The sequence below is a fragment of the Tiliqua scincoides genome, chromosome 1 (genome assembly GCF_035046505.1).
Source record: "Tiliqua scincoides isolate rTilSci1 chromosome 1, rTilSci1.hap2, whole genome shotgun sequence".
In the NCBI taxonomy this organism is placed as follows: domain Eukaryota; kingdom Metazoa; phylum Chordata; class Lepidosauria; order Squamata; family Scincidae; genus Tiliqua; species Tiliqua scincoides.
In genome coordinates, this window is record NC_089821.1 from 52,589,297 (window position 1) to 52,613,434 (window position 24,138).

Below are 24,138 nucleotides of genomic sequence, written 5' to 3' on the forward strand. Positions count from 1 at the left end.
GCTCAAGAAAAGTTTTTTAGATATTTCTGTTGCACTGTGAAAAGCAAGAAGAAAATATGGCTCCCTATCTCAATAGGACTCCTACTTTGAATGATCTGTAGGCTTATACCATAGTCTTTCAAGACTGAAGGTTGCCAAACAACAGGAAAAAGGGGTGTTGTTGATGGTAGGATGAATAGTGTGAAGCAAAGGTGTGTCATGCAAAGGTGTTCAGACATATGTTCAAACACTTATTTCATCTCAGGAAACTTTCTCTTTGCATACCAACATATCTTTCAGCTACGGTTCATAAATGCTTTTAATTTGAGGCCTACCACAGCTAACATTTCTTTATCGTATGTTCTGTTGCCTAGCCTAATTCATGATAAATCATAATTAGATTTAAAGCATTTTTCCTGAACCTTACATATATTCCTCTGTAGTGTAGAGGGGAGAAAAAATAATTTTTCCCCATTCTTTTGAATGTAATTGTATGTAATGGAAGAAGCACCCAAACTAGAACCATTATAGCAATACTGTGCAAGTGATGTTCTTTGACTGTAGAGTACAGGAATCTGTAGCATGAGTAACTAATGATTATATGGGCTGTATGCACAATGTGTTAAAATACATTTTTAAGCATTGGCATTGATTTAGGAGAATCTCCTTAATGTCCAGTGGCCTTGATCCCAGTCTTTCCATGATAGTACCTCACCAGTCACGTCTTATCTTTTGCTTTGGCATGGAAGGCAAATGTTGAGCAGAGCTCTGATGGGCAGTTTAGTGTTGGTATAAACAAACAAGGAACACAATTTTATATAAGCACGTAAAGGCTTTCTGCCAGTTCTAAATGAAAGTATTCATCATTGGACAAGAATATACATTTGTTCCAAAGGTTGTGTCACATTATTCATGAATTGGCTCAGCTCTGCAGGATGGGAAGTTCGGTCAGCCACAATATGAGCAATGAGGAAAACTGGGACAATGCTTTGAGTCTCCTTAAACCATTTAGAAATTAAGGGTGTAATCTCCAAACCATTTAAAATAACTTGGCATCTTTGGGGACTCACTTTAAATACCTACTCGGGTATTTTAGACTGAATTGTGTGGGTAGTGTTTAATATTTTTTTTCAATATTTGTGTGAATAGTTAATACTGTTTTTCTTTTAGAGTGGAAGGATGTGTTCCTATGTGTCCTTTACATATGGTTCTGGATGAAATCACTCAACGATGTGTCTTTTTTGAAGACTGTATGTACATATTTTGCTTATTTCATTTTAATAAAATAAAAGCTATCATTTCAAGTTCAGACTTAGAGAAGCAGTTGAAATAAGTAATCAGTTTTTTAGGACTGTGATCCTCCCTTCAGTATCTTATACAGGTACAATAAAGGACCTTTCTTATGGTCCAAGTAAGGCCCTTTCCCTATTTCCTCCTTCATCCATTGCAACCTGCCTCCTGATTTGGCTCCCTTTTACTTTTGGTGTAGCAGCAGTTCATGTGTCTGCATTGTAGGGTCCATCAGCTAGAGTTGCCCTTCTATGGAACTTATGTGTATGTTAAGCTAATCTCTGTGAAGCTTTATTTACAACAGCTATATACTGTCCTGCCTCCAAGAGTTTAGGATTGCATACATATTTCCACATAACAAACATGTGATATAGGGTAAACTGATAAAGATCACCCACTGACCTTAATGGCAGAGTGAAGATTTAACCCAGGTGTCCTCTGTCCAAGTCAAAAATGCTAACCTCTAGGACATATTTCTTCTGACTGAACGAGATACATGTAGAAATGTGCATAGCTTAGGGAAAGGAACTGCTTGCAGAAGATTCTGGAGATGAGAACCTATATTCTGGAAAACTGTATTTATTAATATCTGTGAAAGGTTTATGACCTGAAGTGTTTACAAAATACGATTTTACATGTACCTAGTAATGGGTATCACAGACTGTACATTTATGTTTTGAAATAACTTATGTTTTGAAACATTAAAATTTAACTAAAGTTTTAAAACATATTTTCTAGCAGACAAGAACATACAAACCTGCCTTATATTGAGTCAGACCCTTGATCCATCTAGTTCAGTGGTTCCCAACCTTTACTCCAAGGTAAGGGAACCACTGTGTGTGTGTGTGGGGGGGGGGAGTGACTAGCCAGTAAGGGGAGTGACTAGCCAGTGCAGACAGCAGCAATGGCACTTCTGGGTTTGTGCTGCTGTTGCCACCTGAGTAAACAAAGGGGTTTAGGGACTTACCTGGCAGTGGCACTGAGATTCTGGGTTTTGCTGTATCTCCAGCTGCCGCTACTGAGTAAATCCCTAAACCCCTTTCAGTCAGCCAGTGGCAGCACAGTGTGAACCCAGAAGTGCCATCACTGCCATCACCCTCACTAGCCATTCTTCTTAAAAGGGAAAACACTGTTTCCCAATGCCTTGGGGATCACAACTCCCAGGTTGGGAACTACTGAGCTAGTTCATTATTGTTGCAGTGACAAGCATTGACTTTCTAAGGTTTCAGACAGAAATTTTTCTGTGCCTTAACTGAAGATGTTAGGGATGCAGTATGCAAAGCAGGTGCTCTTCCTCTGAACTATAACCCTCCCCCCATCCAATTATCCATTGATTATCTGTTAAATCAGTGTTTCTCAAACTGTGGATTGGGACCCACTAGATGCGTCACAAGCCACTTTCAGATGATCCCCATTCATTTCAATGTGTATTTTATTTAATATGGTATATGACTGCATTTGGGGAAATGTGACAGGGGAAAAGCCAGTACTTTTATCAGGCTACTCTGTATATGCTTTTAACAATGATAGTAAATGGAACTTACTCCTGGGTATGTTTGGGTATGATTACAGCCTAGGATTCTTAAGAATTTTCCTGCGATGATGGCACTTCCAGTCCAGTGGGTCCTGACAGATTTTCATTCTAAAAAGTGGGTCGCATTGCTAAAAGTTTGAGAACCACTGTGTTAAATAAATAACTCCATATGTATTTCTTTCAGAGTATATGCAAGTGTCTAACATTATTACAGGTTCAGAAAAATAGCACCTGCTTTTATCTTTTTTTCAGGCATTGAGCCAATGGGTGAAGTTCAGTTTCTGTCATCCACTTTAAAGCCACCTATACTTTCACATACAACTTCCAGGACTTTTCAGACTTCTTCAGCAGTGCTGAGTAAAGAAATGACTTCATCTTTGAGCCCTGCAACAAAAGACAGAGAAACAACACGTGCATTCAAGTGGCAATTCAGTTCAACCACAGAAAAAACTAAATTTTCTACTCTTCCATTACCAAACATTACATTTTTACCCACATCTGCAACATCAAATGTTTCAACACATTTGCCTTTTGGTATCAGCACAATGCTAGTATTTCCACCCCCAATATTAAATGTAAGCCTACCTCCTGTACTTGATGTTTCTCCATCAACAAGTGCTGTAGTTACAGGCATTGTGTCTGATAAAACAAGTGCTACAATAGTCCCTTCAACATCTACTGGAGCAGAAAGTAAAAAAATTTCTTCTCCAACTATTATTAGGACTCCATCAATTCTTACAGAAGACAAATCACCAGTCACAACTAGTGCAGTATCAGAAATAAAATTAAGGGGCACTCAGAGCTTCTCCACAACAGAAATAAGAGGAAAACCTGGAAAAACTACCGAAGGCACAGCTTTTTCCACAGTGACCTCAAGGATGGAAAGAACAAGTTCATTTTTCACCACACAAGCCACATTGCCATCTTTGGAAATATCTTCCTATTTAACCACAGCGAATCAAACAACAACTTCAGACAGAACAAAGATGGGTGCAAGTCCACTCTCTGTGGACAGAGTAGTGATTGCCAATGTCACAGTAACTTCATTTTCTCCTTTATTTACTGCTTCATCAACACTAAAGCCAACTGTGGAGGAAGTTCCTTCAGAGACAACAAAAACTACAGTTGTTTCAGTCAAAGAAGGAATTAAAACCACATTTTTCCCAATACTTCCAGTATCTACACAGCCTACCACCACAGTCCCTGCACATTTAAGTAGCACTGTTCAAAAAGAAATGGTGCAAACATCGAGCGTTATGCATCCAACACGGTCATACTTTTCTCTATATTCAACTACAACCCCAAAACCTGATATTCTTTCTACCCAGAGCCCTGGAATATCTGCTGCATCTACAAGTTTGACACACTCAAAAGAATTCTTACAATTGGGATCAACAAGTGAATATTCACCATCCATACAGCTGAATCTGACAGAGGCTGTGACGGCTTTAGAAACCCAATATTCTGCTTCATCTCGCATAACAGCAAAACCTCTGTCTACAAAAATCATCTCTAAAATGACAGTCCCTACAGAATCACCAACATTTATTTCAGTCTCCCGTAAAACAGCTACTGAATATAAAACACCTTTATCCCTGAAAACGACCAAGTTGAGTGCTACATCTCATTCTATCAGCATGACAAAATCAGAAACAACTGAATCCGATTTTAAAAAAGCCACGGACATCATTGCCACATTTCCACTGGAAACTAAAAAAACTGAACCAGTTCGAACAACTAGATATCAATTTACTCCGCATGCTATGACTGATACAGAAAGGGTGACGGTTCATCTTGGAACAACACAGTCAGGAAAAACCACTAGCGTATATATAGCAAAACCTTCTGCTACTTTGCTTTCACTGACTATGGCAGCAATATCAAAGAAAAGCACTAGCCCAACACCTTTATCACCTGAAGCTCGAGTTTCAGAGACTGCTACCCTGCATCCAGTAGCTGCAAAGACATCTGTTTCTTCAGTGCTGATTACTGCAACAGAGTTACCAAGCACAATAACATCAAGAGCAACTCCGGAATTGACAACAAAGGCAGGTTTAAGTGACACTGCTGTTACTTCATCTCCATACTCTGAATTTAGTGGGCAGTCATCAACTGTCCAAGAAGTAGCATCAGCTGAAAGAACATTAACTCTGTCTACCTCTGTTACTGTTCCACTAATAACGCTTTCTACCACCCTACACTTGGCAAAGACAACAGATTCCTCATATACTTTAACACAAAAATTACCTGAAATAGTAACCACTGCAAAACACCCAACTGAGACAAAAATGCCATTTGTAACTTCAGAGGGTACTTATTCTGCCCATACTTCTTTGGTGGAAGGGGTTCCTTCCTCTGTTCAATATTTTACTACCAAAACAACAGTAAAACAGGATTCTTCACCAGCTTCTAAAGCTTATTTAACAACCAGAGGAACTACTACAGCCTATCACTTTCCACCTGAAATTGTAAGGACCAGCATCCACCCCAAAAGTACATTCAGCACAACTGAGCCAGTGGTCAAGGTTGCAGTGACCTCCCCATTCCAAAATACTTCAGTTCCAGTGGCTACTCCATCAATTCTGATACCAACTTCAGCATTTTCAGCAAAAATTCCTTTAACAAGTGAAAAAAAAGTAACCTACACACCAAAAGCTGATGCAGATCTTCACACAGTTTTCTTGCCATTAACTAGAAAAACTACTGATTTGACTGACAGCAAAAAACCTTTGCTTTCTACATCTGAAGGTACTGCACCTCTGTTACCATTATCTACACTAATAGAGAAAGTAGTGTCCTTTCCTACTGAGAAGTCAAAAACTGATTTGGCTACCACTGAGCAATCATTGACTCCTTTACAGAGATTGACAGCTAGCACGTTATTTCATGTATCAGAGCCAACGTCTCCTTCACTTTTTATATTGGAAGCACCAGAGACTTCAGTTGGGAGTCAAACAGCATCTCAAGAGGGGGAATTTTTAACACCAATGGTATCAACAGCTTTCACATCAATGGGCAAAAGTCCTACAGAGAAGGTTTCAGTTTTGTCTAAGCAAGTGCCACTTTCCACAATTTCCTATAGTTCAACACTCCCTGCACTTAGAGTGACACCAGCTACTCCACATTTTACAACTACAACATCAGCACCATTGGGAATAAGTGGCCTCACAACACAGAGTGTCACAAGATCGTTAGAGAAAACTGCAGGTTTAAGAGAATCTGTTACAACATCCTTGTTTTCAGTGTCTTCAGTAGCTTTAGAAGCAAAGAGCATCACTTCTGAAGCACCAGAGACAGAACAGGCAATAACAGTTACGAAGCTTCCCAAACCTTCTGAACGTTCACCTTCCCCTGCCCCTCTTGGTTCTACTATCCAAACTGCAACATTTCAGACATCATCTGTAATGGAGGGGTCCACATCCTCAACAAGCTCTTTGTTGCTACCAACACCTGTGCAACCAAATGTTACAGTTGCTGCATCAGTTCCCACCTATTTATCTACTAAACCAATTTATGGATCTGCTTCTGAATATTCCACAGAGTTATCAACAGTTGAAGCTCTCTCAGGAGTCACAGCATCAGTATTTATGCCATCTGGAGAAACAGCCACATTGCCAGCATGTGTAGTGAGTAACATAATAGTTCATTTCTTACCGTGTGTTTTCTGCATACAGTATATGAAAACTAGATTTCATTTATTGATGGGAGTATAACACATTTTCACGGTATCCATTGTATTTATCTACTATATTTGTATTGTACTTATCCGTCCATGTTGAGTCTGTCCATGACAACTGTATTTATCTGTCCATGTTGAGTTCTTTTCAGTGATACTATAGGGTTGTATCTCTCACTGACTTCAGAGGAATTTTTGAGTGCTCAGCACCTTCAGATACTATGTTTTCTTGTTTCCTGGAAATGTTCATTTATTGCATCTTATTTTGATAAGAATAGTAACCTGTGTTTTCTAAATATATCTTAGCCAATCACAGAGAATGAGTGTGTAAAGCACATTTGCTTGGATGGACAACTAATCCAAGTTAACAAGTCCCAGAATTGCCCATACAATGCAACTCAACCCAGCTGTGGATTTCTAGGATTTGCTGTTCAAATTAATGGAGATAAATGCTGCCCCAAATGGGAATGTGCATGTAAGTCTTATCTATGCAGTGTTTATTTTGAAAATGCAGGTTTGGACCTGTGAACAAGTAGAAAGTTTGTGTAATAAGAATAGATGGTAGGATTTATTTATGGGTTATTACTAACGTCATAGATATGAAATGTTTTTAAGTCTTAGTTTGTTAAAGAGGTAGACATTATCACAATGTAAGTGGATTGTGTATCACAGTATAATAATGAAGTAGGATAAACAAATAGAACAACTCAGCTATATGGGATGTAAGAATCAATAGAACGGTAGTGTTTCCCCTACAGCAATTTCTTTTTTCTTAAGAACAAGTAATAGGTTTACTTCCTTGTTGGATAGTTTGCCAGCAATAATACAATGAACCCTTGAAGCTTATAAAAGTGAAAAATTGAGGGAGATTCATTTCCATTAGAGTGTGTGTGTTTGCATACATTATGGAGATGTTACACTATAAGCATCTCAAGCTAACTATGTCTCAAAACCAAGGAGTATACAAAACAAGAAAACTGCTGAATGAAGAAATACAACAAAGCAAGCCTTGAAGCTCCCTGTAGTAGATCTTATAGAAACGGCACAAATACAGGCTTGGTTCAGGCCTATCATGAACCTCTAGTGCATCAACTCTGATTAGATATCCCAGTTTGTTAACAAACTACAGCTAGAGCAAATTTCATGATTTTTGACACAAGTTTCATGATTTTGACAGGGAGCTGTGGTAAGTTAAAAAGGAGAAGGTTTCAGTCTCTTCCTCCATAGAGGAAAGGAGGAGAAGAATGGACAGGGGAAGGAGCATGAGCCTATGGGGAAGGTTGGTTGGCAACCTTCAGTCTCGAAAGACTATGGTATAATAAGCTTACAGTACCTGGTATTCCCAGGCGGTCTCCCATCCAAATGATACAGTGAGCCCTCTTGATCCACGGGGGTTTGGTTCTAGATCACCACCACACCTGCGGATAAAAAATTCTGCAGATGCTGGAATCCACTGCCAAAGCTCACACAATTACTTACCTGGAGCATCCAGAGGCCTCTCTTGGATTGTGCCAGGCCAGCGACGCACTCTGTTGGCCTTCATGCATCTCTAAATGGCCCACAGAAGCCTCCAGAAGCTGCTTCAGGTTTTTGGCAGCTCCAGGTAAGTAATTGAAAGGAGACTCCGGAGGAACCCATGTGGACCCTCTGTGTCTGTCGATGGTTAAAACCGCTGATATGGGACATGCACATGTCGAGGGGTTGTAATCTGAACCAGGCTGAGTAGTTTATAGCAAGGTTTAACAATCCAAGAAGTTGTTAAAGGTATAGCAACCCTCTTATTTTACAGCTCCATACACTAGAGTTATATGCAGGATTCCTATATACTTATCAGACTTTGGTTATTTGGGTGTGGTTTCAAATTCTAGCATGTCTCTATCACTAAAAATATTTTCAGAAGTGAATGACTCTCCAAACCATGTCCAGATATGTCACATAGGTGATTTATTTAAAGAACATTTACCTTTATTAAATCTATGGTAATTATATGTACCTAACTTAAAAGAAGAGAATAAAGCAAGCTAGTCCAACAGTAAGTGAAGTTTAATTCATAGTGTGCTGTCACCAGTTTGCTGTTAATTTTATAAAATGAATTAAGTTAGCAGAGGTCCTTATTTTGTTTGATCAGGTCGTTGCACATTCTTCTCTGATCTGAGCTTCATCACCTTTGATGGGCACCATTTGGCTTTATTTAAGGGAGCATCCTATGTTGTCAGCCAAACTCAAGACGAGACTATAAGCATTCATGTGACTGACTGCAGAAACACACACATGGTAATGAATCTTGTCAAATTTTGTTAATGCTATTTATAAAGTGCATGCCAAAGTTACAACTATACTGCTGCAGTTTTCTGCTGCACCAGCAGCTGTGTGGTACTGCATGTGAATACATTTGGAATAAAGGTATTGTTTTCTTTATTCTATCTCCAGTCAGCCCTTGACATCAGCAGGGGTTCCATTCCCAGAACCCCCGCAGATGCTGAAACCCGCAGACGACCGAATCTGCAGGTCGGGGCCATTACCTGATCTCCAGAGGTGACCAGAAGTGTCTTCCAGTTGCGTCTGGATTCTCTGAGGCCCAGAGAGGCCACATGCAGCCTCTCAAGGCCTCAGAAAGCCCCCAGAAGTGTTGGAAAGGCACTTCCTGTTTTCAGAAAAACCGGAAGGCTCTCCCAGATGTGACTGGGAAGTCACGTGGGGCCGTCCACTGCAGGTTTAGAACCTGCAGTAAGTCAAATCCACAGGTTTCAACCCTGCAGATAAAAAGGGTCCACCTGTACTTTAAATGTTATGCCTGTTTAATGAATTTTTTTATGGGTCTGGCTATACAGACCTCTGCTCTTATCTACAGACACCAAACTTGCACGTGAAGATAGGATTTGCTCACATTTGCATTCCCAGCTTTTGACCTTCACATCATTTATTATTACTTATTTACTTGATTTATATCTCGGCTTTCTTCCAAAGAGCACCCAAATCATCCTTTACATATGCTTGTATTCTGCCAGTCAGAGCTTTCTTGAACATTGGCTATTGAAAATACAGTGGTGCCTCACAAGACAAAATTAATTCGTTCCGCAAGTTGTTTCGTATTGCGAAGCGCGATTTCCCATAGGAATGCATTGAAATTTAATTAATGCGTTCCTATGGGCAAAAAAAGTCAGAACAAAGTCAAATTTAGTTTACAAAGTGTTTATTAAGTGCTCTTTAAAGGCATACATACTGTACAGAGGATTTCAAAAATTTCAAGCACAAAACTTCAACTTTTTAATTTTAAAAATTCATCTTGCGAAGCACGACCATAGAAAAATTCGTCTTGCGAAGCACGGCCATAGAAAAATTCATCTTGCGAGTCACCAGAAAAAATCGCAAAAACGCTTTCGTCTTGCGAGTTTTTCGGTGTGCGAGGCATTCGTCTTGCGAGGCACCACTGTATGTACATTGCAGTAGAGATGCAAGGTTTATGTCAGGTATTATAGTTTAAGCTGTCATTGCTATAGTTTCAACCATGGCATAAACTTTTGTTGTTTGTTTTTGTTGTTTCATTTAGGGCATTTTAGCCTCTACTAAATTATGTCTGGGAATGCTGAATTTAACATATTTGTCTAACCAGATTATTGTGGACCGCTTAAACAGAAAGGTAATTTTTTTCTGATATAATATAAATTTGTATTGTGCATGTTGTTTTAGGCTTCTAAAATTTGCAGACATATAAATAACTGTGTTCAAAACTGAGAGCCTAGTAACTAATCCAGGGGTGTCAAACTAGTTTCATACAGTGTGCTGAATAGCATTCCTGGTATCTACTGAGGGTTGGAAATGATGTCATTAAGCTGAATGTGAAGTCTCTAAGCAGGTGATGACCATAAATAAGCATTTTTTCTCATTTAGGAACTCATTAGCTAATGACAGAAGAGAAAATATGCAGATATTGATCATATTTTCAAGATATTGGGCAGCCTAATTATCACATGGGCTGCCCTTTTAGCAGTGTCACTTCTGCCAAGGTATCATTTCACAGCTCATCAGCTGAGAGGTGCTCTGCAAAGTAATGCCTTGACCCTGCTGAAAGGGGCAGCCTGCGTGATAACTGGGCTCTCCTGGTGCATCTGCAGCATCTCTCTTTCTCAGCCCTCTTAGTCTGCTTCTTTTTCTTGTACCATTCCTCACCTTCTGATACCTCCTTCCATCTCTCTGCCAGCCCCTCAGCAAAACAGCACTTATGAAAGGGCTGTGCTGGGAGAGCCCATTTATCATGAGGAGCCACAATTGACTCAGGACTGCTGAAAGGGTGGCCCAGTGCCACTTCTGCCAGTGCATCACTGTGCAAAATGTTCTGGCATGGCTGCATGGTATGGTGGGGAAAGCATTAGATTGCTAGCCAGGTAAAGGCACAATCCAAAGTGTGCCCTAGGCTGGTTCAAGTCCCCTGCACCGGCCTCCTGGTGTTGCAAAAGTGCCACAAGGCACAGCTGTGTCACTGGGTGAGTTGGGAGACCAGTGCAGGTGTCCCATCAGTGCCGGTGGAGGGTGAATTAGCGCTGGCACGGGGGTTCTGGAGAGGGCAGAGGGAGGTGTTGCAGGGGCATTGGGGAGCGGGAGGAGGGTGGGCGGGCCTGTGAGTGGACCAGGCCAGGGAGGGGGGTGGAGCTTGGACTTAGGCTGGATCCTAAACCCCCTCCTAACCTAGTGCCAGGCTGCTCAGATCTGCACCACCTCTTTAGGTTGCACAGATCCAAGTAGCTCCATTTGGGCCACTGCTGTGTTATCTGGGGAATGGAGTCGATTCCGCTTGCCCTGGGTTGCTGGGCTACCAGTCCCAACCATGCACTGGATACAGCACAGGCCAGCCAGCCTGCCTGTTCCAGTGCATGATAGGATTGGGCTGCCCCGCTCATAGAAGTCTTAGGGCCCAATCCTGAACAGCGCACGTGGCTTACTGCTGGCATGCACTGTCGCAAATGTGCCATAAGGTACTCTTATGTATCTGGTGGTACTCTAGACCACCAGGTCTAGAGTAACTATTCATTCAACCTTCACATGCCTGATCTTGTCTGATCTCGGAAGCTAAGCAGGCTCAGGCCTGGTTAGTACTTGGATGGGAGACTGCTTGGGAATACCAGGTGCTGTAGGCTTGTACCATAGTCTTTCGAGACTGAAAGTTGCCAACCATTCATTCACGTTTCATTGTAAAGTTTTTTTGAAAAAGAGTAGTGGGATGTAGTATCCCACTGAGTATCCCATAAGTATCATTTTATGCTATAAATTTGCTTAAATATGTTTCTGTATATTTTCCAGATAGTCGTCAACTCAAGATATGCACGGCCTACAATCAGAAAATATGGATTTAAAATTGAGGACACTGGCTTCATGTATCTTATCGAAACCCCAACAAATGTTAGAATTCAGTGGTTTCACATTACCGGTGTGATGGTAATAGAACTTAATGCAACTAGTGATCCCAAAGCAATGGGATTATGTGGTAAGCAAACTCAGAGCCCAATCTTAAACTTACCAGCTGTTGCTGGATCTTCTCTTTAGCTGGCGCTTACTGCTGTAAAGCGGTCAGTACTAGTTGCAAAAGGCACTCTGTCAGCGCACTAGTCAGTGTGCTGTGGAAGTGCTGGCAGGATGGCCTGCACTTTCCCACCCACATCATCACTTCTCTTGTCAATCACAGATGAAGATAGCAGGAGAGCCGGATGAAGGGACAGCAGGATGGGCCTCTGGGGGGATCAGCAGTGGCAGCACTGCCAATATCCTAACCCGCTTCCCAGACCTGATCCTGCAGTGCGTGTCCATACAGACCTGAGCCAGCAATTTAACTGTGTCAGGTCTGAATAGATAACCCACTGCTAGGGAGGCTTGCTCCCAGGTAAGGGAACAAATGTATCCTTACCCAGAGGAAACCTCCTGAATTCCCCCCCCCCAATCCGGTACAGCGGTTGCCATTTTGGCACCACTGCATTAACGGGGGTAGTGGATAGGATCGAGCTGTTAAGGAGATTATGGTGTTTTGTTTAGTAAAAGATGAAAAAAAATTGCCCAATGGTGAATAATATTAGGACATGAATTGTGAGGCTAAATGGGTTCAGGAGTCACAGGACTGTAATATAATAGTTGCTACTGAAGCTGCTACTGTGTTACAACTGAATTCTATCCATGTGATGGCAGATCTCACAGGCCACCTTTGCCCAAGCTGCTCCAATGGTGGCTCACTACAGACAGCATGGAAGCCAATGAACTTGACACCAGCAGCAGTAGGTAGCAGACTGGCCACGGGAGCACATAAGGTGATGGTGGATTGGGTAGGGCTGAGGCAGATCTTGGTGGCAGTAATGTCCACAAAATCCAGAGCCCCCATTCAGGCCCAACATGCCCACTCAGACCTTACAGATTTATGCCAGCAAAATAGCTGGAGTAGATCTGAGTAGGCCCATTGGGAACCAGGGAATAGTGAAGGAGGTAAATAAAAAATTTCTTACCTCTCCTGGTCCTCCTGGTCCCCTGCCGGCCTTTAGCACATGCTCCTGGATAGGCCCTGGATAGGATTGGGCCATCAATTACTCAGAAGATGCAGTGGGACAGAAGAAAAATGAAAAGTTTGCCAGCCAAATGATCTGCAGTCCATATTTTAATCCCTCTGAGATCATGTTGCAGATAGTGATGGATGAGTAAAGATTTGCTTCCAGATTTAGAGCATCAGCCTCTGAACAGAGGCATGAATGCTGAAGTAATCTGAAAATAAATAGGACAGGAATAAAGAGAAACTGTGTCTTGCATTAATCTTTCCTTAAAGTCAAATAAGGTCATTCATTTAGAGATTTATTTTGTGCTAACATAGAAATCACCACAGTGAATGCTGTAGTGAAAGGATAATGTTTCGTCATGGGTAGAATTTCCATTAGGTATAATCTTCAGTTCTCCCCCACCTCTGGTAAAGAAAAACATCAAAGAAAATCAGTGCTGTTCAATTAAATGTGATTACATATAAAAGCTATCTTGAGTCTCAGTCTCATACTGTCCCATTTCCTTCTCCTTCATGCACAATTAGAAACTTCCATTTGCAGATTGTAACAAACCAGTTTGTTTCTAATAAGAGAATAAGGATTTGTATACACCATATTTAGTTGAAATAGTATACCAAAGCAGGATTCACAGGCTACTAACAGATCCCCTTTCTGTGAGTGGGCTCCAAATGTGGCAAAATTATTTCCAATACATCTGTGCAACTGTACTGCCATGCTCTTCCTCCCCCCCACCCAAGAGATTCAAGCTCCACTCCCTAATGCTTTGCAGTAGCAGTGATGGTGGTAATAGTAATAAAGTGAGCATCTTTATAGTCATCAGTGCTTTCTAAACAGGAGTTATCATCACTCTGAATTACCTTTGTTTCCCTGCAGTGGGGGGAGGGGAATAAGATTCACTTATTTCTATTCTAGAGACAGGTGGACATGTACCTATGTGCTACCCCTGCTTGCATGCCCCTGGAAGATCAATTTGGAGCAATGGTAGCTCCTTTTCCTTCCTTCCTTCTTCCAACAGTGCCCAAGCAGTGCTCGAAGAGGCTGCTGCTGCTGCTGTGATCCTGACTTGCTCTCGGGGGGGGGGGGGGGTGCTGCACTTGCCTCTCCAAGGGTAGCACTCCATGCAAATATTTCAGATAGCCTTGTGGATGGGCCAGTGCTGCCTAGGGAGGAAATACTTTTTAAAATAAATTGTGTCATAGCAGCAGCCGCTGGGGTTGTACCTAATGCACCAAGTTAGCATAAAAGAGTTAGGCTTGGGTGGGAGGGCTCTAAAGCTTCCTCTATGGCAAATACATCTGACTGCAAACCTACAGAATATCTTTGAGCAGCAGAGAGGAGAATGTGCTGGTGTACCTGCATCCTCTCTTAGCATTTCCTGTAATATCTGAAACTGCTGCCACAGACAAGCCCAGTTCAGGCCAGGGCAGGACAACACTTTGTCTCTCCATTAGGAATAGGTGAAATTATGTTTTTATATCTAAGGACAGCCTATAAACACAAAATTAATCAATTAATTGGTTTATTAATAAATAATAATAAGCTTTGAAGTTTGTTTTAGATGAGATTTGGTAGCAAGTACTACTACCCATTCTCAAACTAAGAGCTAATGTAAGCAGCATACATCCCCTGCGTGCTGGCCAGGCAAGTTGTATGTTATTTGCCTTCTTATCAAGATCCTAAGAAGATAATGCCCTAAAGCAAAAAATTGGATCCTATCAGATTAGTGCATCTCAGAGAACTGCCAGATCCAGTAGGCTATCATATATCCACCAACCTTCTTATTAACCATTTAGAGCCTGATCCAACACTGAGCCAGTGCTGGTCTCCTGTGCACTGCATGGGAGACGGCCTTTGCAAAAGTGTTGTAAGGCACTTTGTGGCGGCCAGAATAATGGAGGTGCCAGTGGGGAGGCCAGGGCTGGTGCTGGGTCCTCAGAAGAGACCTGGGAGCTATTGGCAGTAAGTATCCCACCAAGTGGCATGGAAGTGTTACATGACGGGGGGGCGGGGCGGGAAGGTGGGGGCAAAACTGGGCAGGGGAGGGTGGTTCAGGCCCAGGAGGGGGGGGGCAGAGATGGTGTCAGAGGCTGCCGTTGGATCCTATCCCCTGTCCTCTGTCCAAAAAGCCTACGTGCGCCTACTCGGATCTGTGCCAGCAATTGAGCTGGTGCAGATCCAAATAGATCGATAGCGGCTGCCAGAGCTTGACATGAGGTAAGGGAACTAATGTACCTTTACCTCAAGGAGACCTCTCTGGCCCCATAGGATAAGCTGTGGCCATTTCAGTGCTGCTGTCCCATGGCATGGGTAACCCCATTAGGATTGAGTTCATAGCTTTCCTAGCCGTGAACACGCTTATCATCATATCTGCCATGTCTGGTATAAATTAGCTATTCAGATAAGGAAGGAAGAAGAATCCATGATCTCTTCTCACCGCATACTGCTTGATAACCCACAGTGAATGGAAAGAGACATTTATCTTCTTTACTTCTTACTGTCTCAGGACAAAGCTACCTATCCCTCTGTTGAAGGGAAGGCTTCTTTTCCTACTACTGATCTACTACTTATTACTAGTCCAGTGTTGCTAATTGGGATCTGCAGGAGTCTTCCTCAACCCTGAAATGCTCACTTCAGGAGATGCATATGATCAATTGTATGTGCAACCTCCTGATTGTATGTGCAACCTCCTGATTTTAGAAATGGGCTATGTCAGAATGCCAGATGCAGAGGAGGGCACCAGAATGCAGGTCTCTTGTTATCTGGTGTGCTCCCTGGGGCATTTGGTGGGCCACCGTGAGATACAGGAAGCTGGATTAGATGGGCCTATGGCCTGATCCAGTGGGGCTGTTCTAAGCCTGCAGCCTTGTAGTAGTGCACTACTGCTGATGTTCAGTCACAATCCTTCCCTCCCTTGCAATCATTCTTGGGGTCAAATTCCCAGGTCACCTTTCTCAGTTATTAAAATCACACTCTGCTTACATCATCAATGTTCATATTTATTTATACATTTTGTTGGAGCCACAGTTATTAACTTACAAACAATCTAAGGTGCAAAATTAGTTCAGTGGCAGGTTTTTTGTTTTTTGTTTTTTTAAGTGAGCTAAGAGTGGAGTTCTATGCAAGTTTACTCAGAAGTAAGTCCCACTTTGTTCATCGGGGCTTACTCCCAGTAAAGTGTTCATATGATTGCAGCCTAATAAAGGTTAGGTTGGAATTGCTCTCAAGCCTGTTTGGTATGCGTGCATGGCTTCATTCTTTCTGGAAATTATAACCATTGATATAAATCTCCAGTTTGACACTTGAATTATCGTTGCTGGAAAGCTTGGAGGCAAAGTTCATCCTTACAGCTTGCCAAGTTTCAGAAAGGGCAAATATGTGTATCCACAGTATGAAGTATCAATGATACTTAGTCAAGTTTCAAACCTTGCAAACAGTAATGTTCCTATAGCGAAGAGGTGCTTGAAATAAATGGCAGTATTATTTATTCTGACTTGTTGTTTTGACTAGTTTAACATGTATTTTCTTAATAATCATATAAGATTTTGTAACTTAATAGAAAAAAACCCAAAAAATACTTTAATGGGTTCTGAATTACCTTTACACTGCCCTTTACAACACAATACAATACACTGACCTTTACATTACCTTTACAATAACCATATTGTCTCACAAGAAACTTCATTTGAAACTAGAGGAATTGTCTTCTGAGGAATGAGACAAAATTTATAGCCATATCTTTCAAGGTAGCATTCTGTTGTGGGATTCTCAAAACTAATGATCAACTTTTGACATCTGCCTGTGATTCCTCTTGGTGAAGTATCTCCTAAGCATTACCATTACTATAAATCCTATGCCAGTAGTTCCCAGACTGGTAAGTCACGACCCACCATCCAGGGAAGCACTCTTTCCTGACCCCTTAAGAAGTGGGATCACAAAACCAGAAGTGGTTTCTGATCTCACTTTTTAGCTTCTTAGAGGCTTGGGGAATCCTGCAGAGCTCCCGCCAGTGCTTTTTCTATAAGTAGCTCCTCCTGTTCCTGGCAGTGGCACAATCCTGCCATCCCCCCACCTCTGCAAAGACTTACTGCAGTCCCAAAGTAGGACTTTGGGAACTGCTGTCCTATGCCATAGAATTCAAAAGCTTTCTAATAAAGAAAGGTGAATAAGAAAACAAAAGTATTCAAAAGGTTCAAATAAACAAACTGGCCTAGTGTCACAAACATGCTGTAAAGCATGTTTATGACTACCTGAGAGTCAGCAGTGCTGGCAGAAAAGTCGGTGCCATCTTTCCAGCGCTACATCTTGACTGACAGCCAATGGCAGAGGTGTTTTACTTTGGTGAAAACAAAATAAAAACACATAATGGCACTTCCTGCACTTCTCATTTTTGTAAAAAAAAAAAAAAGTGAAAAAATAAAATGATTCTCCAACAACTCTACATAGTCTCTAACACTTCTACATGCATGTGGCTGCATCTGCTGACACTATACCACCTATATCTCCTACCTAGTACACTTTTAAAGTGACTATAATTTATAAAAATGTGCCCTTGGACTAAAAATGCATAACACCACTTTCTGCACTTCTCCATTTTTGTCAGAAAATGAAATTTCTGAAAAAACTGAAAAAGTAGACCACTACCTAGGGGCCTTGTGTATTAGCGGATCTTGTAATCTGCTGATGTAAAAGACTCAGTGGATGCCTTCTGTTACACATATAATGGTCAGGCCGTATGATCCACTACTACTTTTGAAAGACATTATTAACTGTAAGTTTACTGTAACAGCTGCCTAAGGAAGCTTTGGAATTTTCTTCCCTGCCAGTTTCCAAGGAAAGAGTTGGCAGATCTTTGTCTTAGAAGATCTCTCAGATGTATCACCTATAGTAAAATTAAAATTAATGATCTTATTTTTTTTAATATGACAAGTTTATATAGTACTAAATGTTAGGGCTGTTCTACACACGTTGTTTAATCATCCAGACCTAAAAATGCCTCCAGTCATATGTTTATCCCTGCTATGATGGCAAAGATAGTTTTGTCAGTCAACACACTGTGCTTCAGCATTACAGGGATAATCCTCACACTGTACTGCACTGAGTGTGACATTTCTGCCCATGCCTGGTGTTCTTCACATGGTTTGAAAGTATAGTGTGGTGATTGGCTCAGCACTGTATAGCAGTAGCTGGGGTAAAACACCACTTGGAGGCCATTTCAGGCAGTTTCAGCTCTGTAGGAAAACCATTAATGTCTAAAGCTGATCTAATACAAAGTGGCAAATGGCACATAGATGTGAGTTAATGTACTGGTCTCCTATTTAGGTTTCTGTGATGGAAGCTCAATAAATGACCTCATGCTACCCAACGGAAGTGTTATTCACGCTGTGGATGCTTCAGTTATCTTTACGGATAGTTGGCAGGTGCCAAACACGCTGAAGTATTTTGGAGAACAAAGAAGCCATGAAAGTAACTGTTCAATCACAGACTGTTCACCTTGCTTAAATATGTTGTTGAATCCGACCTTCAGCAGCTGCCATCCTTATGTATGTTATCTTTTGATTATGTGATTGAATAGCAATTCATTGTTAAATTTTGTTGTTTCCCCTTAGCCCAAGTAATGCCCCTGCCTGACCTATGGGGCTTCTCGAATCCACACCAGCTATTTAGCTGGTGCAAATTCAGGAGGCATGGTGTAGCCCTAGGAGGGTCTGTAAGGAAGTTAACATATGACAGAGGAGTACTCCACCTGTCCCACCCCACTGGTCCAACCCCCTGTTGTGCCAGCCCTGCCCCCCCATTCTGCCCTCCCCACACCCTGAAGCACACCTCCCTGCCACCATCCCCATGCCTCTGGGCCGGTCAATGCGAGCCTACCTGCTCCATCTGGTGCTGTTCCTGGATGCAACGCCAAAGGACTGGTGCTGGCCTTTGAACCGGCGCTGACAGTTCACAAGTAATCACAAACTTGCTTTAAAGCATATTACAGTGACTCTCTGAGCTGGCACAGGGACTGTGCTTGCTTAGGACAACGTTTGGATTGCACTGCCCCAGTTTAGTCGTTAAACTACCCCAGCTCACTTCTTGCATCAAACCTCTAATGTTGATCCTTATTTTGTAACTCTGTAATTATCTAGCAGTAATTCAGTTAATGCATTGTGTGTACATGTGTGTCTTAAGGTTTCTCCAGAATCTTTTTGTGATTTGTGGGTCCAAGACACAGAATATACTCAGAATCCATGCATAGCACTGGCTGCCTATGTCACCATGTGTAACAAATTCAATATCTGCATAGAATGGAGGAGTGACAATTACTGCTGTAAGTATGTTGTATCAAGGTACTACGTTTGTTACTGAGCTCAGTTAATACATGCTGCTACAAGGTGAGAAAGCAGTATAATCTTTGGTATATGGAACTTGAACCTGAGAGACCTGAGTTCGAATTCAATCTCATTCATAATCTTGCATATCACACTCTGTAAATCAAGCGAGATAAGAAAATTTTACCTATCTTGAGGCTTAGGCACAGGATACCATAAAAGTTTAGATCAAGGGTCTCCAAACCGAGGCTCGGGGGCCAGCTCGGGGAGCCTCTCTCCGGCCTGCAGCCAGCCTCTTGTCCCCTGAAAGCCTCTGGCCCACTTGGCTGAACATGACCAGAGCTGTGCTCTGATTGCATCTGGAGGGTGTCCTGAGGGCCGGAGAGTTATCCCCCTATATATGAATAAAAGGAATTAGTCAAGTTGCTATCCTAGTTCATACAATTATTGTACTAAAGAAAAAAAACAGAAAGCAGTATTTATCTAAACCAATTAGTTTTTTACTTTTAGATGTTTCATCTATATTCTGTCTCAAGTTAAACTAAAAAAAACTTGGAGAGCTAATTCAGACCAGAAAAGCAACTGGAGGATGGAGGTGCTCTGAGGCCTCGTTAGGTGTGTTCTTTATCACATAACTAGGCCAGATTTTGGGTGGGGAGGGGGGCACAGCAGGGACAAAATGTGTGAGCACAGCTTTGTGCTCCTGTGGGCAGTTTTTCCCTGCCTCCTACTCCTCCTACTCCTGTGGCAGTTTTTCCCTGATTCAGGCCATCTCGCTATTAAATTCTAAAACAGCCCCACAAGCTACCTGGCCTAGTTGGGTGATTAAGGCCCAAATCCTAACCAACTTTCAGCACTGGCATAGCTGTGCCAATGGGATGTGTGCTGCATCCTGCAGTTATGGCACTCACAGAAGCCTCCACAAAGTAAGAGAATGTTTGTCCCCTTAATTTGGAGCTGCACTGGCCTTATACGAGTGCTGGAAAGTGGGTTAGGATTATGCCCTAAGTGCATCTCTGATTATGTCTTGACTTTTCCCTCCTTACAGTTTTTCACTGTTGGTGGTTCCAACCATAATCTTCCAAAGGAAAAGAGCTTGGGAGGAGAGTTTTATGGGAAAATAGTGACCAGTGGAAGGATTTACATGCCAGCCACTGGTTCTCCACCCCAAATCGTATTCTGCAGCAAAGAGAGTTTTTCATACATAAATACATGGTGAAAATTGAGAGACATGTCACTGTACTTATCACTTGTTTATATTTCACTAGCCTTTCCCTGTTCTGAGGGCTTCTCCTATAAGGCCTGCATATCTGCCTGTGACACACCAAGTTCTTGTCGGAATGTGGAGCCAGGACCTCAGGATTCAAACTCTTGCTTAATATTGACTGAAGGGTGTGTCTGTGCAGAAGGAACCCTCCTTCACCGGGTTCACTCATCTCTCTGTATCCCAGAAGAGAAATGTGGTAGGTATTTGTCTGTTGTCACATCTTTTGCACCTGTCATGTAATAACCAAATATTATGAGCCTATAATATATAATAATAATATAATGCAGCCTACTCTGCATGAATGGAAACAAGGTTGCATTTGTGGGTCACCCTTAGAATGTTGTATCATATACACAGCAGGGTACTGTGTTGGTAAGAAAAACCCAACATTCAGAACCTTAGAGAACACATGGAATGCCTATACTGTGTACAGAACTGTGGGGGAAGAGATGCACCCAGCCGTACCATTTCTTCATCATCCTCAACAGTTGATCAGCACTGTTAAAGGGGACACTACCACACATCTGTAAAGTGAGGGTTTTATGCATAGCACTCTGCATGTCAGCTTCTGATGCAGATAGGTCTGAGGATCAGTTTCCTTGTCTGCAGAGATTCATTTTTTATGAATGATTGAATGTTGTGAAAGTTTTTCATATTCACAGAGGTTAATACTGGGGAAAAACGAAGAGAAATAGTGTCACCTTTGCAAGCAGAAGTTCTCAGTTGAATCCCTAGTTTCTCTAGGTAGGACTGAGAAAAATTCCTGCCTGAAATCCTGAACAACCACTACCAGTCTGTGTTGACAATATTGAGTTCAATGGTCTGACTCTGTGTAAGGCTGCTCTGTGTGTTTCCAATAGTTCATTTCTCCAACTTTCATTCTTGTGATCTGTCAACAATGTTGTTTTTATGGAACATATGCAGATATATGACCATTCTGATTGTTCCGTTTTTTCCTGATATGGGATACAGTCCCACATATAAATGTTTGTACGTGTATGCGGCTATATTATCTGAATATGATTGACTCCTAACAAACTTGAAATTCAGGACTGCTTCCATAGTATTGCAGTTCACATTAGGTAACTTTCTTGCATTTCTGACTCGGATAAGATCTTTCTTTTGTGTGTACTGATATGAAAATAATTCATGGGAACTAATTGTGCCTAAGAATGTAGAGTGAAAAGTAATTTGAAATGATAGTGTTCCTTACGTAGCAGTTCTGTCTTCTTTCAAGTAACTATGAAGTTGGATAGTGTTTTTCTGAAATTAAATCCGGGTAAGACAGAGGCTCTCCTGGTTCGGAAATCCTCGATGCAGGTGCTGGATTATCGACTTGCTCTGAATGGGGTTGCACTCCCTCTGAAGGAGCAGGTTCGCAGCTTGGGGGTCCTCCTGGATTCCCAGGTGGCGGCTGTGGCTAGGGGGGCCTTTGCTCAGCTTCGGCTGGTGCGTCAGCTGCGACCGTACTTGGATCGTGCAGACCTGGCCACGGTGATCCATGCCACGGTGACATCGAGGTTAGATTACTGTAACGCGCTCTATGTGGGGCTGCCCCTGAAGACGGTTCGGAAACTACAATTAGCACAGAATGCGGCGGCCCGTGTGGTCACCGGAGCCAGGCGGTTTGACTCTGTCAGCCCGTTTCTCCGGGGGCTGCATTGGCTGCCCATTCGTTTCCGGGTCCAATTCAAGGTGCTGGTTTTGACCTTTAAAGCCCTATACTGCTCTGGGCCAGGATATCTTAGAGACCACCTACTCCCGTACAATCCGGCTCGCCATCTCAGGTCATCAGAGAAGGCCTTTTTGCAAGTGCCGCCACCCAAGGAGGTCCGGGGGGTGGCTGCAAGAAATAGGGCCTTCTCGGTAGTGGCACCAACATTATGGAACTCCCTTCCCCTTGACTTGAGAATGGCTCCCTTTCTTGAGAGCTTTCGGCGAGGCCTGAAAACACTGTTGTTTAAACAAGCCTTCTGATTTCTGGCCTTCTTAACTTTTTATACATCTTTTAGTTTTACAGGCTTGATTCCTCAGTGATCTGCTCTTTTACTCTTTTAATCTGACTACTGTTTTTATGGCCCTGTAGTGTGTTTTTAAATGTTTTTATCTGTTTGTATTAATGTTTTTTAAATTCTATTGTTTTTTAATATGTTGTTAGCCGCCCTGGGTCCCGTTAGGGAGAAGGGCGGGATAAAAATAAAGTTTTATTATTATTATTATTATTATTATTATTATTATTTCTCCAGGCTCAGAATTTATCTGCAGTTGTAATCATGCCATAGCATTTTAAAATACACATTTGTTTTTCACTCATTCAGCATGTACAGACAGTTCTGGAGTGCCCCATGCACTGGGTGAGACTTGGAAAACCTCCCTTAATGAATGCTGCATGCAGAAGTGTGTTGACAATGAGACCATTGCTCCTGTGGAGTACAACTGCTCAGAGAATCATGAGTTAGGATGCCCACGCTTTGGTGAAGTGGCCCTAATTGTACCTGACAAACAGTCCTGTTGTCATCAGAAAGTCTGTAGTAAGTATATAGTTAATATATATTTCCATATGGACTTCAGTTCTGCTATAAACTATAGCCTGGTCAGGATTCACAGCACAACTCTATGTTCACAGCACAACCCTTATCAGAAGTAAGTCCTGTGTTTTTTGGAGTTTACTCCCAGGTAGGCATGCATACAATTGTGATGTGAATTTACTTAGGTAATTTTGATTGGATTTTTGTAAAAACATGTTTACAAAGCCCAAGGTGGAAGAGAGATAAGAAAGGAGGGAATGTGCAAAAGAATGGATGAGTAGCGACAATGAATAGGACAATTTGTGTAAAGGATAGGCAGACCCATATCCAGCAGTGAAAGCCCCATTAAAATTTTCCATTCTGTTTCTGAGTCTTTGGTGATAACTGCCTAGACATTTTCAAATGTCTTTATTCAAACATGAGTATGAAAACCATTTTATAATATAAGGCTTGCAAAGGTGCTTCCTTGACCTGTCACATTTTAGGCCACAAATACTTTTCTGAGTGGGAATGGAAAGACACTCACCAAAGAATGAGGAAAAGGGTTCTATGCACAACTGCCACAAAGCTGCCCTGATTTTACGTAGGACTGCAATGTAGAGACTGTGTACCAGATTCTCATTGTGTCCCTTGTAATCTTAAAAAAAGGTAGATTATTCAGACAAGAATAAAAAATGTTTAATATTGTGCGGTACGCAGGACCTGGTTAGAGATGTAAACGTTACTGAGCCATTGGGGAACAGTGATCATGCTGCGATCCGTTTTGACGTGCACATTGGGGGAAGAATACCAGGCAAATCTCTAACAAAAACCCTTGACTTCCGACGGGCGGACTTCCCTCAAATGAGGAGGCTGGTTAGAAGGAGGTTGAAAGGGAGGGTAAAAAGAGTCCAATCTCTCCAGAGTGCATGGAGGCTGCTTAAAACAACAGTAATTGAGGCCCAGCAGAGGTGTATACTGCAAAGAAAGAAGGGTTCCACTAAATCCAGGAGGGTGCCCGCATGGCTAACCAGCCAAGTT

General features: G+C 42.0%; 1 protein-coding gene across 1 annotated transcript in view; it reads left to right on the forward strand.

Moving 5' to 3' along the window:
• OTOG (otogelin) overlaps nucleotides 1–24,138 on the forward strand; it is a 136,267-nt gene that overhangs the window by 94,310 nt on the left and 17,819 nt on the right. The window contains exons 37-46 of the mRNA XM_066619402.1: nucleotides 1,150–1,229; nucleotides 3,056–6,429; nucleotides 6,786–6,954; nucleotides 8,608–8,753; nucleotides 10,030–10,119; nucleotides 11,778–11,961; nucleotides 18,329–18,549; nucleotides 19,184–19,322; nucleotides 20,592–20,786; nucleotides 22,909–23,121. Of these exons, the coding sequence (XP_066475499.1) occupies nucleotides 1,150–1,229; nucleotides 3,056–6,429; nucleotides 6,786–6,954; nucleotides 8,608–8,753; nucleotides 10,030–10,119; nucleotides 11,778–11,961; nucleotides 18,329–18,549; nucleotides 19,184–19,322; nucleotides 20,592–20,786; nucleotides 22,909–23,121 (4,811 nt within the window). The remainder of the gene's footprint in view (nucleotides 1–1,149; nucleotides 1,230–3,055; nucleotides 6,430–6,785; nucleotides 6,955–8,607; nucleotides 8,754–10,029; nucleotides 10,120–11,777; nucleotides 11,962–18,328; nucleotides 18,550–19,183; nucleotides 19,323–20,591; nucleotides 20,787–22,908; nucleotides 23,122–24,138) is intronic.